Source organism: Arachis hypogaea, chromosome 14, assembly GCF_003086295.3.
Source record: "Arachis hypogaea cultivar Tifrunner chromosome 14, arahy.Tifrunner.gnm2.J5K5, whole genome shotgun sequence".
Lineage (NCBI taxonomy): Eukaryota > Viridiplantae > Streptophyta > Magnoliopsida > Fabales > Fabaceae > Arachis > Arachis hypogaea.
The window spans coordinates 17,115,053-17,133,910 of NC_092049.1; the positions used below are offsets into that span (position 1 = coordinate 17,115,053).

Genomic DNA, 18,858 nt, shown 5'->3' on the forward strand with positions numbered 1-18,858 from the left:
TTTTTATCTCGTAACTAGCCACGAGACTTTTTCTTTTGTCTCGTCCCCAGCCACGAGACTTTTTTTTTTGTCTCGTCAGTTAGCACGAGATATTTTCAGTTTTATCTCCTGGGCAGCAGAAACAGAAATGGAGTAGAAGAAAGAGAGAATTACACCAAGATATATCCTGGTTCAGCTGCTAAGTGCAAGGCAGCCTACATCCAGTCTCCATCACAATAATGATGGAATTTCACTATAATCATCCTTGATTACAAACACCAATTCTCCCTAGGAACTACCCTTCCTATCCGGGACAAGTCCAGAATCTAAACCAAAACTGAACTTGACTTGGTCGCAGCCAAGTTTTCAACTGTAAAGTGCTAACTCAACTTACAAGGGAATTTCCACAGAATCATGAAACACAACACAGATGTAAAAAGGAACTCTAAGGACATCTATGATTTTTTCTTTTAATTTTGCACTCTCTGCCTTTTTCCGCTCTATGGCTTTTTCATACAAACCTCACTGTTTGCCTTTTTCCATGAGACTCAAGACATGACAAAATTAAATAGAAAAATTACAAAATGAAAACATTGAAGGAGAAGAACTTCTGTGCCTTGCACTCTCACTCCTTGAATCAACCCTAACTGTTCACCCATACTTATAGGGAGAAGCCTCCAAGGTTGAAACCAAACAAACCAAGCCAATCTTCTTCTTCTTCAAGTAGAACCGGTTCGGCCAGAGAGAGAGAAGAGATAACCCATGCAAAACCCAACATGCAATTACCTCTAGTTCTTCCTTGGTCATTACTCTTCATCAATCCGAGCCCTTCATCCTTGCCTTGCTCTCCAAGATGAACTTCTGGCCCTTGATGCTTCATGATGATGATAGCTTCATCTGCTCCAATCTCTGCCTCTTCCATCACGTAGCCACTCTAGCTACCTCCTGTGGTGGTTGAGCAGAATCAGAGACAAGCCATCCTCTCCAAGGATCTTCTCCTTGCTGGCCGAGATCTTTACTTCCATTTTTGGTATGGAGGAGCCAAGATCTCTTCACAAAATCTTACCACAAGTGAAAGAGGATCTTAGCCACAGCATACTTTTAGTTTTCTTTTTCTTGCCATCATTGTGATGATCTTTAGGCGTGCTTCTTCTTCTCTACGGTAGCTTGCTATAGCTTCCATGGTTGGCTGTGTAATGACCGAAAGAAATGAAGAAAGTTAAGAGAGAGAGGAAAGAGAAATTTGAACATTAACTAATGGATTTTGACAAAGTAAATTAAATGTTCATTTCCCTTTGTTTCTCGGTGGCGTGTAGCAGTAAAGGAGCCATCAAATCAATTGTATAATCTCTCTCATATTTCCCATGCATTTATTAACTTCACTTAAATGAGATTTGAATTCCATCACATGGTGAAATATGAGATCCGATGGAGACATAAGATAATAAAAACATTTGCTTTCCTTCTCCATTGGTTTCGAATCATGCATGAAGAACAATTTGGGCTTGTATCAATAATAAGTAAAACTGGCCCATTTAATAAAACATTTCAGCCAACAAAAATTACATAAGGCTGAATTTTGATTTTATTGGGCTTAGGATTTTCTTTTCTACTCGGCCCAAGAAACAAATAATTATTTCAACCATGGTCTCATCAATTTAATATTAAGGCTGAAAAATCGGCCCAACATAAACCTGTATTGCAAAATTATTCAATCAACATATGAAAATAAAAATCAAAATAATAATCTTACAATTAATCACATTTATAATGTTTGATCATCACTTAAATTAAAAATAGAATTTCCCAAACTCATCAACATCAAGATTGTGGAAGAATCATATCAAAAACTGGAGAGGCCAGCCTAATAAGAGAATCATTGAAACGCAGAACGGATTTTCTTTAGAGTTCTTTATTAACATCAGAGGCATTGTGTATACATTTTGAAGTAAGGTGTTTTTTTCTTTCTTTCTGATATTCTTTCCTGTAAAAATAAAATTGAATAATATTTCTTTACAGCGAAGTTACAATTTACATTCTTTACAATATATCGTTGGATCTTCCCCCTTCCATTGCAGAACTGGAATAAAAAAAGGCATTCTGCAAATAATATAGTGCAAATCCTGCGGGGAGAAAAAAAATAAAAATCGAATGAAAAATAAAACTGTACTCAACGATGTTTTAATATATGAACACGTGTTACTCAGTGGAAAACTTGAGCAGCGGCGTAATATTCGCTTTCACTGAAACCAGGTCTTAGACTTTCTTGGCACATGAACTCCAAAGGAAAAGAAACAAGATGACCCCTCACTGATGCTAATCTCTGCAATGGATCAGTGTTCTTGATATCTCCATCATGATAGGATTCTAATTTTTGCGGCGCTATTCCTAAATCAATGGTTGTGTGACCAATTCTTTCTTTCCAAAAGGCTACACTCTGTCTGAAAGCAAGTCTGCACAAACATAAAAGGTGTCAAATTCATGTTAGGACAAAACAAATAGAAGATTCACCCAAAGATGAAAACCATCACTGAATATACCTGGTGTGGATTAGATCATTAGGTACACAAGAAAAGACATCCTGGTAAATTGCAGTATTTGTCTGTACAATGTATCCAAGAACAATTATCAGTATTCTTATTGAAATATCATTTCTAATCCAATTAATCAAGAACATCATTGGAAGACTCTCAAAACAACAAAATATGTTTAAATGAATAAATTTTACGCAAAGAAATATCCATCCAAAAGTAATCTTTATAATAAATTAATAATATATACCATTCCAAAGTACTGCTATTTATATAAAAATTTTATATTTCCTTCTTACCTTTGCTGTTGCCATCCAAATATCTTTGTAAGATGATTCAATAATCGGGTCCATTATTTGATTGACCTGTAAACAATGATATTAAAATGATATTCAACAATCAGGCATACCATGACACCACGACATGAGCATGTTTGGTCTGGGGTAAAGATGTGGTGCAGTTTACATGGATAAATTTCATTTGTAAATGTCATTCATAATAACTTGCACGACATCTTTATCCCCAACCAAAACATACTCTTATGTAGTCACAGAATGTTAAGACACTAACCTCTCCTGCTGGTAGACCCAAGTGCTCAGACCATAATGACAAACGCAGAGTCAAGGAGAACTTTCCTGCTTTCCAAGGCTTTCCATCCATATAAGAACCAATGAGCTCTCTGTCTTCTATAACTACTCCAATCTGAAACCCACGTCTAACAATTAAAGGATAATCCAGCGATGCAACAGTTGTGCATATCAATAGATAACTTAAAATGTTCAATGGTGATAGAAAGTATGCAGGGTAATAAGAACAACAACAAAAGCGAAATCATCTTTTCATCAATTAGATATGAAGAAAACTAAGTTAATTATGTACTCAAACTGGGAAGTGAAATTTTTGCAGTCCTCCCACCTCTGAAGCATGGGCACTCCTAAAGAGTTGCTCTACTAGAGCTCATTGGGTTTTTGTGTCCTAAATAAATGGTACCTAAACACAAGTTGACCGTAGGATCAAATTGTTGTAATTAACCTATTTGATTTGCTTTTAAATGGAATATACGACTACTTCATCCCTTCAAATTTTGTAACCTAAGTGACTGTTACCTAAACACAAGTTGACCCTTATAAAGCATCAAATTTTGTAGTTAAACTATTTGATTTGCATTTAAATGGAATATATTACTACTCCATCCATTCAAATCTTTTGTTTCTTTAGATGATTTTCGTTGACGAACTAAGGTAGAGAGGAAGTGTGAGAGTATGGTAGTAAACCTTTTTTTTTTTTTTTTGGATAAAGAAAGGCAGGGAGTAAATTTTAACCTCAACTCAAAATCATATACAATACCCAACCGAAAAAAACATGAAAATTTACCTCAGAATCTCTAGATCCAAGCAGGCTTCTATCATTAATATTAGCAGATCCAATCAAACTTATGCGATCATCAACAATCATGATTTTACTGTGAACATACACCTGCCAAAATGCTCATATCATTAAGCTGACTGCTGACTGGAACAACTTTAGTGTACAAGACAATAGAAACAAAAGAATACCAACCTGGCTGGTTGCTACAGGACCACCATCAAAAAGTCTACCATAAGACCTCAAGCCAAAAAAAGAGATGTAGTCATGTATTTTTGAACCAAGAAGTTCATAAAGATTATGTAATATAGAATTCTGCCCTCTACAAATGGTTCGATACTGCCAGTGCATTATTGCTCTCACAGATGCTGCACCACTATCATCAAGACCCCCCTATATAACACAGAAGTTCAACAGTCATAAAGAAACAATTCTCTTATTGCTGAAATAGAAAAAAATAAAATAAAATTGATTATAACCTGGAAGCCAGGTAGGAGAGGTATGACAATGATAACCCGAAAGGATTTATTTTCATTGTATGCTAGCATAATCCGTCGATACAAAGCTTCCAAAACACGGTTCCGAATCATTTCATCTCCAGAAAGACCTGAGATAAAAAATTGATTCTGGAAAAAATTCCCCAAGAATTATCAAAGCTATTCATCAAAGTTGAAGAAAGAGGGGGAGGGAAGACATAATATTGCTTAAATTGACAAGTTTGATGAATATTAGTATTGTTATTAACAAAGGTGTTCAACTATATGATATTTCATACATGAAGGGTTACCTGCAATATAAGTCTAAAGAGAAAGTCCCAATATTTTTTATCTGTTCCCCGACATATTTATAGATTAAAAAAGGGGCAAAAGTTTCTGTTTAACAAAAAATTTCAAACTGAGTTTTTCAAGGGAAAGTGAAATATAAACCAAGCGTCAGAATTCATTTTTCCTTTTGAGTTTAATTTTGATACAATGAAGGTGAAAATATATTTTACACAAATTGCATTCATCTTTTGGATAACCATACAAGCGGAACTTGTGAAAAAATAGTTATTTTGCTGACATGATGATATGTAATTCAATGCATGTGTAAAACTTCTTTATACAAACAGTGCATCAAAATTAAATTCTTTTCCAAATAGTATAAATAAGGAACCATCATTTATGTGTTTGCATGTGCAGAAGGCTTCTATTTTGGCCTAAACAAAGAAGTGCAAAAGGCTTCTATTTCTGAAACTGTACTATGTAACAAACATGGTATAAACCACGTGTAAGTTAAGCATGAGTAAGAGCATGGAAAGCTATTGGAGCCAGAGCCTGAGACATTAGATATTACATAGAAACAGGATAGTAATTCAAATGTTTAAAACAACTGCACTTCAGTTACTGTATGAAACAATTGTATGGGAACCCAAGTAATTATTAACCATTTCTTTTCTTATTGTCAATATAATCAAAGCTTATAAAAAAAAATTCAATAATGGATAAAGCAAGACTACTTTTGTATCATCATCTTGATAACCATCAACAAAAACGAGTATTACAGTCTATGGAGATATGGTAAAAAGAAGAAGCGCATTTGATACCTCAATGTAGATGAAGTATTCTGCTTTTTCAATAAGAGAGCAATAGGCATTGTGTATGCTCTCTTCCGTTTGGCTTGTTCCAGCAGACCATTGACTGACGCTCCTAATAACCTATCAATAAAAGCAATTTTATTGGCATAAAAAACTACTAGTGTCAATAAAACAATATAATAAGTGAGAGGAGCAAAAAAGTGAATGCAAAAGATCATATGTTCATCTACATGAGAGCTGAGCATCCAGTAAGATATGAAATATTACCCACCTACCAGGAGGCTTTGGTCCTTCGGGGGAAAACAAAGGATCAAAGTCAACAACTTTCATGATGAAGCATTTTCCAAATTTTAATGACACTTTTGGTCAATTATCATCTGAAAAATATACAATAACAACTGCCACCCCAAGCTTTTTCCATGAGATAGACTACATAGATCAAATGACACATATCCTATAGTAATCTAATCACAAAGACTTACATAACAGGTGAAACAAAATGTGATAGTTATCGACACTATTATATTTAAGTAGCTTGCTGACAGCAATACGAGTACAATGTACCTGACAACGGCAGGAAACACGAGGGCCAACTTGCCCTGATTCATCTGCAAAATCTCCCTGATCACCACGCTCTTGTGTTTCCCACCATTCTGGACCAGTACTTTGTTGCTCAACATGAGGCACTCTATCCAGAGACTTTTTCTCATCATAATGCATATATCCAAGATCATCTACAAAGCCCTTCATTGGGGTGTCTTGACCAACAGCTTCAATTTTCACCCTCCGAAAAGAGAAAGGAAGACCACCACCAACCTTTATTGGCTTATCAACGTGATGTATGAAGTTTAACCCGTTCATTTTGGGGTCTCCTTCAGACTCATCACGAGTCAAAAGTAGAGGAACATCTTGTTCTTGGGATAATGAAGAAAATGAATCTTCTCTCTTGATGACTCTATGATTCTCAGCATTATTGTTTTCAATCTCCATCTCAGTGCTTCTTCCCAAGTAATGTGGAATAACCATATGATGCTGAGGCATAAGTAAAGGTATTGCTTCCTCATACGGAGCTTTATTCCTCTGATATGGGGAAAAAGAAACAAGATTTCCAATTAGGATAATAGATGTAAGACCAAGATGAATTAATTGATTTCAGATGAGCCTAACCTTCGCATAATTCCATCTTTGAACAAAGTGCCGAGCAATATCACGACAAGGTGGTCCCCAAAGGGCGCAATGAACATCATGCCAAGGCATACGAGGATAATTTCTACGATCCAATTCATCTTTCATTGTATCTTCCCATGAATTAGGTTCAGATTCCCTGGAAAATTGAAAAAAATCTGTGAATTCAATCCCACAAAAAAATGATAGCCCATAAAATATGAATAAAAAGTTATAATAATATATTAACACATATCAATGGTGAAACATACTAATTTAGTTATATTGTATTCTTATGCTATTATAAAAGAGAAGAGTGACGTATATGAAGCAACCAAATGAGTTTGAATCATAGTAGTCAATCCCGGATCTCGTCGCATCCCAGACGTCCCCCAAAGAAACACACATATATATATATATATAAGTAAAAGAAGAAGAAGAAGAAAATCAAGAGAAACCATGTATTGAGCATCATAACTAATAATCCAAAATCTTAAGTTCTATATTTCATAATAGTTCCATAATCCATAATAAATATAGTCATAAAAAATCAATTTTGGTATCTGCTTTTGCTCCTTAAGAGAAGCATCAGTCACCAATTTCTTCTTTAACAGCAGATTGTTACTCTAATTTCTAATGTAATATAAAAATATAACCTTCAGTCTCCAGGAAACCATTTCAATCTTCAAAAATCAGAAGTGTTTTCTGTAATTCTGTTTTAACTACATGAAGCTTCTAACAATTACATAGCATGGTCAAATAGACTTTTACAGAGCTCCTTTGTAATTTTTATTTTCTATTGACAAAACTCACCTAGGGTTATAAAAGTCCTTTCCAGGCCAGATTAGAGGAGGGCAATCCCCCACTTTATGCTCAGATGAGTCATAACGGCCAAAGCACAAATCCAGTCCTCCAATGAAGCAAATATGGTTATCGACAATGACCAGTTTTTCATGGTGAGACCTGAATATAATCATGGGAACATAGGAAACATAAAATCCTTAGTATGCTTTATGGTTTGATACTTGCTTGGAAGAAGACAAAAATCATGAAACAAAAGGAAGAAAGCCGTATTTGGGAAGATGCATACCATAGATAAACACCAGAAGAAAAGTGATCAGGATAGCGTAGTACCCTCACGTTCTCATGAATGCTAAGAAGCTTTCTCTTGCTATAGACACTGTTGATTTTCAAAGCAAGAGCCACCTCTTTGTACAGAAGAATGTAGATCTGCATTAACAAATAAAAGCATTCAAGCAATCCTCACACTACTATGAAACCCAAGAAATTCAAAAACATTTAATCTTAGGTGTCATGCAATACAATTGAGAATAATCACAATAAACTAACTAATACAATTAATTTATAGACATTGTTGATTTTCAAAAGCAAGAGCTAACTCTTTGTAAAGAAGAATATAAATCTAAAATCTGTGTTAACAAGTAACAAATAAAAGCATTCATGCCAATCGACACACTTCATCACAATGAATGCCAACGAAATCTAAGACCCAACATCATGCAAAAATCCTTGCAATGTGTCCAAATATCTCTTACAATTTGAAGAACTCAATAAAAAAAGGTTATTAAGAACTATGGTTTCTTAAGTAAATCTGCCAAGGCATTGTGGAAACTGAAAATAGTTTCCGTTAAAGGTTACCTGAACCCCTTGCTTAGCCTTTGCTTCCAACAAATTATCAAGCCTTGATGATGCATGAATGTCAAAAGGTCGCCTGAGATACAGTTCTGGGCATACCCACCATCCACAGATGAATATCTTTGGAATTTTTCAATCATTGAACAGAAATTTGAAGATAATCATTTTTCCATGTTGATAAAAAAAAAAAAAAAGATATATCATGAAATGCTGATGATGAATCATTTTTCAAACCTCTGATCTTGCATCCTCAATTGAAGAAGCAATTGCATCAAATGCTGCTTGCCCATCCACGAACCATTGGGCTTGACTACCATCTTCAATTAAGCCTCTTGGAGGAGCAAATGACCCATAGCGGTGAGGATAACACCAGCCTTCAGGAGGCCTAAGTCCAGCATCATTAATTGCTGCAACCCAATCTTTAACTTTACTGCTACTTTTCCCTCTAATTCTAATGCTCCGGATACCGCACGTCACCTACAATATTAAGCCAAGTGTTCAAAAACTATGTAACTCTGTACAACCAGATATCTGATAACATGAACAAGTCAGCTTTGATGTGCAGATACATCAAAATTGTTAACATATCAGTATCAATACTATATCTCATATCAATACTTGTATTATTCTTTTGCATTCATATTTTTTATATATCTCTAAAGTTTTCCTTTTTGAATATCAAATGTTAGAAGTTATACTCTTTGAAATATTGAAGATAAATTTGTTCATATCAATTATTTTTCTCTAATTATATTATCATTTTTTATTTTTTATACATAATTATTTGTGATGTAATTTGTGATTATATATATATACCCACATCCAATTTTTATCTATAAAATTGTCATATTTGCATATTGTATCATACTATATCCAATACTCATCCATATTGGTGCAACATAGAAAGTCAGCTAATAACTAGTAAAAATATTAGGATTTGATCCATGAAATTTTATTGGATAAATGGCCTGGTAGATTACTCCACAAATTTGGTCCTTGGATAACTTTTTCGCATCTAAACACTGAAAAATTTGTAGCATTTTCTAGGGCCAAATCCATGTCATATGAGCAAATATTGTCATCTGAGGATGACAAATTTGATGGAAAAAGAGATATAAAGGAGAACTTCTCACCTTGAATGAATGGCGTAAAGGATTTCGTTCCTTTATTTCACTAGCCAGTGACAGACGACCATCCCCATTCCCATCCGATGGAGGCAGCACATCAAAGACAATAATGTCTAAGGGCTGCTTATCAAAAGGATCTGCCAGCAATGCCAAGAATCCAGGTTTCAATACAGCCCATACCTGTAGAAAACAAGAAATTGATAATTGCAAAAGTCAAAATAATAATAATAATAATAATAATAATAATAATAATAATAATAATAATAATATATCAATGCTTTGAACCAAAGACGAGTAAGCAATGAATAGCCCCGCCATCCCATATCACAGGATCCCAACATTGAGGATGTTCGGATGCGAGATCCGGGATTGACATGGGAGGCTGGGAGCATATAGTAAGAAATACTGCCAGCCCCATCTGAGGGTTGAGGTATGTCTTGGCTAAGAAATGGGTAGGGTTCCCTGCTCTAAACATTTTTCTCTCAGAAACCAAACAATAAGGAAATATGATTCGACCATCTATAATCTATACTCCTTAAGAAAGTGGACTTCCCCTATCGAACTAAACTTTTATTTTCCAAAATAACCAATGTTGCATCTTCAATTGGCCCCAAATTCAAAATGAAACTGAAAATAATAATAATAATAAAGAAAAGGTTAGCGCAATGCATGAGGCTCCAAGGTTTGAGGAAGGTAGATAGACACAACCTTACCTCTACAACAAAAAGTAGATTCTAGGATTTGAACCACAATGACCATCAGGTCTCAAAGTATTGACTCTGTTATTGGGCCGAGGCTCACCCCTTATTTATGAGAAACTTCTAATATATTGGGGGAAAAAGTATAATGTTAAGTTAGAAGTTCTCATTCAGTTTTAAATGGGACAGAATATACCTAAAGATTTATATTCTTGATATACATAGCAAGTTATCACAGTTACTGTATTATTGACTTCTCATGCTATATAGGTTACATATGTTATGTGTATATTCAAATCTGACTTCCTTTGAAGTGATGAAATGTTGCACGCAAAACATTTAGATTCTACATATTATCAAGAGAAACCAAGACAAGTAAATCATGTTGACCTAATTCAAAATAAGAAATGTCACCTTTTGCCAGTTGTCATTACAACAACTAAAACAGCTAGATGTACAACACTTTCTGGAATCATCATCCTTTGGAATTTTGGGCAGATGTTTCACCATTACATAATCTTCTTTCAGCTTAGGTCCATATTCAGGCAAAAAAGATAGCTTCGATACCTCTAAAAACTTGCAGACCTATGACACAAAGTTGCTGCTTAACAATTTTCAAGCGATCATAAACTAGCATGCAAATACAACAAGACATCAAAAGCAGAGGAATGCACCAAACAAATAATTATTAAAAAAAAAGAAAGAAAGAAAGAAAATAGTCATGGACTTCAAAATTCAAATGAAACTAAAATATGTCCTATAAGTTCCTACGTCATAATCAATACTCCTGCAGAGGAAATGGAAAGCCCAATGCACTAGGTTCCCACAATCATGGACTCTAGGGATTAGGAAACCACGATAAGCAACCCTAATTGCCAAATATATGATCTCTGTTTATCAATAAAAACTGCAAATTTTTTGCTGAAAAGCTAAGGTCATGCGAACAGGTTCCACAATTTAGGACAAGTGCATCTGATCGTCAACCAAAAACAGTATCATCATCATGCATCTGGCTACCTGTTAATGAAACTAGTGCACTATCCGAAATCAACAGACTCCACAGTGGTAGAGTAGCAAAGAAACAGAGTTCTAATTTTCCTTTTTATTTTATTTTATTTTTATTCCTACTTTAGGAATGTTAGATGTCAACCAATTTCAGAGCACTGAAACAGGAGCATGCAAGAAGAGCATGACTAAATATTGGCTATTATGTTTTAAAGATATAGGCCCAGTATCCAGTACTATAGCACTTGTAACTCCTGGATTTTATCTTTTTAAACAATTTGCATAGCCCCTATATCTATTATTCTACTTATATTTGTTTCACCACAAAGGCCCCATTGTAAGTTGTTATGACTGACACAATCAACCCAAGGATGATGTTAATTGACTTCATTTCATATGTTAAATTAACAAATCAACACATAGTCCCTCCTTCAATAAATCCAATTGTAGGAATTTATTTATATCTTTCATCCGACCATAGATGCCATATACGCTAAAACCTCAACAATGAATCGATAACAGTGTAACAAGATTATGACATGATTAACATCAGTGGTTAAAGGCTCATGCGCAAAGCATACCTCTGGAGAGTTAACAATACTGATATTTCCCAAAAAGTGATTCAGATATCCTTGCATTGCACTCTTTGCCCTGTCTGACACAGACTGCTGCCTACCTAAGGCTGGTCGTATAATTGGTAGAGCAGCACTAGATGGAACATCTCTGGACCAAATTTCATATTACAGGAAATTATGACGACAAATTAGCATATTGATATTGTAAAAGTGCGCCAACAAAAGTTGCATGCCAGTGGGGTGGGGGTTCACCTGTTTTTTGCATATTCATCAGCATGTGAAGCAAATGTTTCATCATCAGCTTCATCGTCATCATGCACCATAGTAGTGTGCTCTCCTATTCCTAGATTTTGAAGCCATTCTTTAACCTTTAATATAATTTTTCAGTGAACATTACATCAAAACAAATAGCATATATAAAAAAAAAATTCTGCAAATGCATTTATTTATAAGCAATAAAAAGATCCATCTTAAGAAAACATTGCTGATCCAATACCTGTTCTTGCTTCTCATGAATTTCCTCAAAAAAGGCACGCTTCTTTAATGCAAAATGCAAATAAAATACTTGAGAAGCTTTCTTCACTAGCTCCCACTTGAACTGGAACAAAAATGAGATATAAATAAGTATACTCCTTTAGGAAGGAAGATCGAATAAAATAAATAATAATACGTAGAAAAACCACGATTCTTTTTACAATGAAAGAAAGAGTAATGCTAGGGAAATAATAACACAAAAGTTACCTTATTTATCCATTTATTTCAGCAATAATTAAGGAATACAAAATAAAGAAACAAATGCATTAAAAATAGCTATAAAAAAAAGAAACAAGTTATGGCTCCCTATGGTTCCCACACGATGGCCCCCAAACATTATACTGAAAGACAAGGCAGTACTGGCAACTGCGAACAAACTTTAAAACACAATCATCAAACCAAAGGTGTAAAACTATTTTCAGCTAAAACAAAAACTGAAAGGCCAGAGATATAACTAACAGTAACATTTATTTGGAGAAAACAAATGAATTCCAAAACAATGCAAAATATACAAATTGCAGCAAAGCATTGTCAACTCTGAAGTCAAAAGAGTCAAACCATTGCTAAATTTAAAACCTCTGTTCAGTTTCCTAATTCATAAGTGCACAAAACTTCATTTCTTCACTGGCTCTACTTCCCTTTTCAGAATTCTTCTAGCCATACTCAAATTAAATTTATTTAATTGAATTTAATTATAAGTTAAATTATATTTTTGAAGCATTGTTTCACTCCAGATCATTACCCGCTAACTATGCTAATCAGATGAGATCATAATCTACGATATTAGTAGTTTGTAGATGCCAAATACATTATAAATTGATGAAAATAATTTTAAAATGATAGCTGCTCATTTATTTTAGGTAAAAATAAAATGAAATGGTGCTATTGTTAATTTTTTTAAAAATATATTTTTTTTCATTTTAATATAAAAAATGTGTATTTAATTTATATTTTTATTTTTAGTATTTTCTGTTTTTTAAATTTTGTAAAAAAAAACTGTATAAATAATAAAATTATGTTTTCTATTTCCATATTTTTTTACAAAATTTTTTAAAAAGAATCCTGAAAATGAAAAAGGATTTTGTTTTCGTATCTAGCAGCCAATTTGGTAGTCTTAATTCTAGAAGTTGAATTTTTTTAGCGTTTCACAAATTTGAAGGGTTCGTTGCGTACACTCCGTGGTAGTTGGTAGATTGTCTTACGTTCTCTTTGACAACAGCTAAAATGGATTTGACCCCCCAAAACTAATTTTAATAAAGTATGTGTATTAATCAAAACTTGTTAAGCTGATGGGTGATTTAATCTTTTACTTAGAAAAAAAAAATGAAGTTACCTAGATCACAATCTTCTAACGAGTTGATGAATCATCAGTTAATTCATTTTCATAATAAAATGCGAATACATTCAATAGAAGTGAAAAAATAAGAAAGTGTTGGTGTCATTTAAGAGCGTATAAGAATTTCTTATAACCTAAATCATAAAATTTAATTCTAGGTTGCGTGATTTTGTTTGCTTTGTGCATTGGATGGACTGAATGGTGGAACATTATACACAGAAGCAACGACTTTTCTTTTAACAAACTAATAAATAAGCCACTCGTCACATGCCATTATTTGCCATTACAGTACAAGTCAGCAACCGCTGCCTGGGATCATCTATTTTAATCCAATAACCAATAATTGAAGTAACATAAACGAAACAACAGCATAAAAGGCTGATTTTTCACATGCACTTTTATTTTAATTTCATCGTAAAACAAAATAAAAAACTGAGTAACCTGAATTGATGCCCACAGCTCCAATTCTACAAACACCAAAGGACATTTTCCTTTGTTGTGATGTGATTAATACATGACACATCACACATCTCATGATATTGAGATCTTTATACTAATTACAGTTTACGTGAATAGTAGTGTATATAGTGTACATGTGTATTATTAGCATTACAATTGAATGGATTTGCCTTAACCACGAAAAATGTTTTAAAAATAAATTTTATAATCGTAACTTTTTTTTTATTTTGGTCTTAGACCATACACATTTCTATGGGTTTAAGTTCCTAAGTGCTTTCATAAATTAGTTGTTATCCCAAATATACCAATTAAGATTAAGATTAGCAAAAGTGTATCTTGTTAATTCTTCAATTTTTTTATCAAATGACTCATTACGTTGTTAGAGATTAATCGAATATATTTTTTGTTAATTTTAAAGATATAATGGATAGAATTAAAATTTAAGAAACTATTTAAATAAATACAACAATTTTAAAGACTACTTCAATTTTTTTATTTATCATACGCATTTTCGCTCACTCACGCACACCCTAAATGACTCTTTTCAACTTCAACCTAGCTATAGCTGGGTATAAAACTTGGTGTGGCAATTTAAGAGGCAAATAGCCAAATACATTTGCCACTTTTACACATGTGTCGGCCACAACACTTTGGAACTTAACTTCGAGTTCCTATGAATAACTCAGGTGGGATAATGGGATACAATTCGTTTTCTTTTCTTGGTCATTGGTGGGATACAATCTTTTTGCAATTTTATTTTGGTGGAAATTCATGTGCAGTCGACTTCACGTGAAGTTGATACTTGAGAGCCGTTAGATGATTTGACTGATTTGACTAAATTTTTATCTAACAGCTCTCAGATATCAACTTCACATGAAGTCGACTTCACTTGAATTTTCACCTTTTATTTTTTATTCCCACCGTATTTTTTAATTCGATAGATTAAAAGTTAATTTATTATAAATCTGAGCTCTATTTAAAAATTTGCTATTAGCTACTAGATTTATGTAAGTATAAAGTGAAATCTATATAACTATAGATAGCCGTGGTTTCATCTCCGAGCTGGAGACCTCCCCGCACTCCACGCCGGTTCCAGTCCCAGGTGGAGGCTCTCCTCCACGGTGGCATCCCCTCCAGCGTGGCTTTGCATCTTCAGGGCTCCATGTGCTACTGTGTCCTTCCGCCGTCAGCCATCGCTTTCACCTTCTCTCTCACGCAACCTACATTTCCTTTCGGTGAATCGCTCACGCAACCTGCCTTCTTGATGGATTTGTTTGAACAGGTAATGATTAGTTGGAACCCTAGGGGCTTTGCTTTCTTCTCCTACCTTCGTTTCGTCTGCCCTATAAAACTCTGTGTACGACCTCTGTTTCTTGGTAATTTGCTTTGGTGCCGTTCATCGCAGGTTAGGGGTTTCCCGATAGAGTCTCAAATTGAAGATCTCCAATGAATCAATTAGGTGTATCCAAACCTATTTTCCTTTTCATGCTTTTTGTTTCCCTTGATTGTGTACATCTTTGTAATCAATTTTGGTATCTGTTCCACGGTTAACCCAGATTTTATTCTCTAGGGTTTGTGAAATTCCTAATTGTGGAAATTGTGATAATTTTTCGTATCTGTTCGACGGTGAAGCCAGATCCTATTGCCTAGGATTCCTGAAATTCCTAATTTACAAATTGTGTCTATGTGACTTGGTTTGTTTCTAGGTTCATGTTCTTGGTTACATTCTTTGGAAGTTGCTGTTAATTTTGAGGATGGTCTATGAATCGGTTTCCTCTTCTTCATTTCGTTTTTTAGATTTCGTTGGTATGATTATCATTTCTCCTTTTGCTAGCTGTTGAATTGTTTGTTGCATGTGGTTTGTGTATTTCATCAATTGTTGGTATTTTATAATGATTATAAAGATTGTCTTCTTACTTACCTTTTCTTATATTTATTGATCATGGGTTTGGTTTTCTGAATCATCTTCTAGGTATGGGGTTTCTACCTAATCTACTTTCTCCATGGTGATGTGATTGACAGAGTTTTTTCATCAAAGTCAGTTTATAGACCCAGCTTCTCCTATTCAAGTTTTGCATTTCCAATATCATTCTCTCCTAATCAAGTTTTGCATTTGAATTTTCATTCTCATTCACTAATCCCTTTGAATTGTTTGGGCTGAATGTAGCAATTTATAATTTTTTCTGCATTCAGAATCAACTTCTCTTATCTGACTTGGTTTGATTCTGGGTTCATGTTCTTGGTTACATTCTTTGGAATTTTCTGTCAGATTCTTTGAAAATTGATGAATCTATTTTTAATTTTTTACTTTGTGTATATTCAACAAATCCATTGAGTTTTTATAATGTTTTCTGGACTGTTTGTGTCACTGGGGAATTCTCTTCTATATAATCTACTATATAATCTATTTGATGAGTGGTGATGTGATTGATAGGACTTGATTCATAGCTTTTTGCTAATTTATTTGCATCTGATGAAACCTTTTGTTAGTCAACTCACTTGCATTTCAATTCATTCCCAATTCCATTCCTTTCTGTTCAAGGTATTAGGTTTCAATCTCATCCGTTTCATGAATGTTGATGTGATTGACAGATTTTTATTGATGTTTGTCTATACTTTTTTTCCCATTCAGCTGCTATTTCGAATGTATGCCTACCTAACACATTTTAGCAACTCTCATTACTATGAGTAGAATCATTGTTTGGGATAGTTGATGACTTCCTTCCTTATGGTATAATGACATGTAGGTGCAGTGTAGTAGGTATGGTGTGATATCTCAATTTTTGGTCCCTATTTGTTGATTTCTTGAAAGTTTCCCAATTTCATTCTCTCCTATTCAAGTTTTGCATTTGAATTTTCATTCTCATTCACTAATGCCTTTGAATTGTTTGGGCTGAATGTACTAATTCATAATTTTTTCTTCATTCAGACTCATGTTCTCTTATCTGGCTTGGTTTGATTCTGGGTTCATGTTCTTGGTTACATTCTTTGGAAGTTTCTGTCAGATTGTTCAAAAATTGATGAATCTATTTTTAATTTTTTACTTTGTGTATATTCAACAAATCCATTGAGTTTTTATACTGTTTTCTGCACTGTTTGTGTCACTAGGGAATTCTCTTCTATATAATTTACTACTATTATATAATCTATTTGATGAGTGGTGATGTGATTGATAGGACTTGATTGATAGCTTCTTGCTCAGTTATTTGCATATGATGAAACCTTTTGTTAGTCAACTCAGTTGCATTTCAATACTTTATTGGTTATGCAAAAGTTGTTGTATATTTCAGCTCTTGCAAAGAAGTATAGGTGATTGTCATGAATTTGTTTGCTTCTTTGATACAGGAATATGCTTATGCCGCTCCCATTCAAGTTTTTCGTTCCCAATTGCATTTCTTCCTGTTCAAAGTATTAGGTTTCAATCTCATCCGTTTCGTGAATGTTGATTTGATTGACAGATTTTTATTGATGTTTGTCTATACTTTTTTCCTGATTCAGCTGCTGTTTCCAATGTATCCCTACCTAACACATTTACCAACTCTCATTGCCATGAGTAGAATCATTGTTTCGGGTAGTTGATGACTGCCTTCCCTATGGTATAATGACATGTAGGTGCACTGTAGTAGGTATGGTGTGATATCTCAATTTTTGTTCTCTATTTGTTGATTTCTTGAAAGTTTCCGAATTTCATTCTCTCCTAATCAAGTTTTGCATTTGAATTTTCATTCTCATTCACTAATCCCTTTGAATTGTTTGGGCTGAATGTAGCAATTTATAATTTTTTCTGCATTCAGAATCAACTTCTCTTATCTGACTTGGTTTGATTCTGGGTTCATGTTCTTGGTTACATTCTTTGGAATTTTCTGTCAGATTCTTTGAAAATTGATGAATCTATTTTTAATTTTTTACTTTGTGTATATTCAACAAATCCATTGAGTTTTTATAATGTTTTCTGGACTGTTTGTGTCACTGGGGAATTCTCTTCTATATAATCTACTATATAATCTATTTGATGAGTGGTGATGTGATTGATAGGACTTGATTCATAACTTCTTGCTGATTTATTTGCATCTGATGAAACCTTTTGTTAGTCAACTCAGTTGCATTTTAATCCTTTATTGGTTATGTAAAAGTTGCTGTATATTTCACCTCTTGCAAAGAAGTCTAGCTGATTGTCATGAAGTTGTTTGTTTCTTTGATAAAGGAACATGCTTATGCCACTCCCATTTAAGTTTTGCATTCCCAATTCCATTCCTTCCTGTTCAAGGTATTAGGTTTCATTCTCATCCATTTCATGAATGTTGATGTGATTGACATATTTTTATTGATGTTTGTCTATACTTTTTTTCCCATTCAGCTGCTATTTCCAATGTATCCCTACCTAACACATTTACCAACTCTCATTGTCATGAGTAGAATCATTGTTTGGGGGTAGTTGATGACTGCCTTCCCTATCATATAATGACATTTAGGTGCACTGTAGTAGGTATGGTGTGATATCCCAATTTTTGTTCTCTATTTGTTGATTTCTTGAAAGTTTCACTTTTTTTTTTCCTGTTTTTGTGTTGGTTCAGGTTTTGGTCCTATGATTAGTTGTCTCTATGCCATTGAATGGAGATGCATATGGACTCAGATTTTGTTTTCCCTCCATTTCCATCCTCAATTTGAATTCAAAAAGGTGAGCCTTGTGTGCTGGATTTTTTCTATAAAAGGATGGTTGGTGAACCACATTCAATGCACAAACATTCTGCTGTGTTCTATTTCCTCCTAAACTTTGTCTATTTCAGAAAATTTTTTTGTTCACATTTTTATCTATTTCATCAATTCTGTTTATCCCCTTTTTTTCCTCTGCA

General features: G+C 33.9%; 1 protein-coding gene across 5 annotated transcripts; it reads right to left on the reverse strand.

Annotated features, from left to right (window-relative positions):
- Positions 1–1,858: 1,858 nt before the first annotated feature.
- Positions 1,859–12,992, reverse strand: LOC112741709 (phospholipase D zeta 1). 5 transcript variants are annotated; one of them, XM_025790790.3, is made up of 20 exons: positions 12,769–12,992; positions 12,173–12,274; positions 11,929–12,044; positions 11,683–11,824; positions 10,511–10,681; positions 9,405–9,578; positions 8,506–8,748; positions 8,275–8,391; positions 7,706–7,845; positions 7,429–7,578; positions 6,619–6,775; positions 6,016–6,531; positions 5,461–5,571; positions 4,355–4,501; positions 4,071–4,268; positions 3,885–3,986; positions 3,081–3,212; positions 2,810–2,875; positions 2,520–2,581; positions 1,859–2,432 (listed from the first exon to the last, which is right to left on the reverse strand). In XM_025790790.3, exons 1-20 carry the CDS (start codon positions 12,769–12,771, stop codon positions 2,183–2,185), a joined length of 3,099 nt encoding a protein of 1,032 aa, XP_025646575.1. In that variant the 5' UTR covers positions 12,772–12,992; the 3' UTR covers positions 1,859–2,182. The 5 variants fall into 5 exon arrangements, with proteins under 5 accessions (XP_025646575.1, XP_072069961.1, XP_072069960.1 ...); XM_072213860.1 differs by having other exon boundaries at positions 11,929–12,019; positions 12,769–12,966; XM_072213859.1 differs by having other exon boundaries at positions 12,418–12,825.
- Between the last annotated feature and the right edge of the window lie 5,866 nt (positions 12,993–18,858).

Coding starts and splice junctions, on each gene's coding strand:
- LOC112741709 (XM_025790790.3), bottom strand. Junction 7,579..7,705: donor TCTTCTGGTGTTTATCTATG/GTATGCATCTTC, acceptor GATTATATTCAG/GTCTCACCATGAAAAACTGG. Junction 2,582..2,809: donor TTTGGATGGCAACAGCAAAG/GTAAGAAGGAAA, acceptor TACATTGTACAG/ACAAATACTGCAATTTACCA.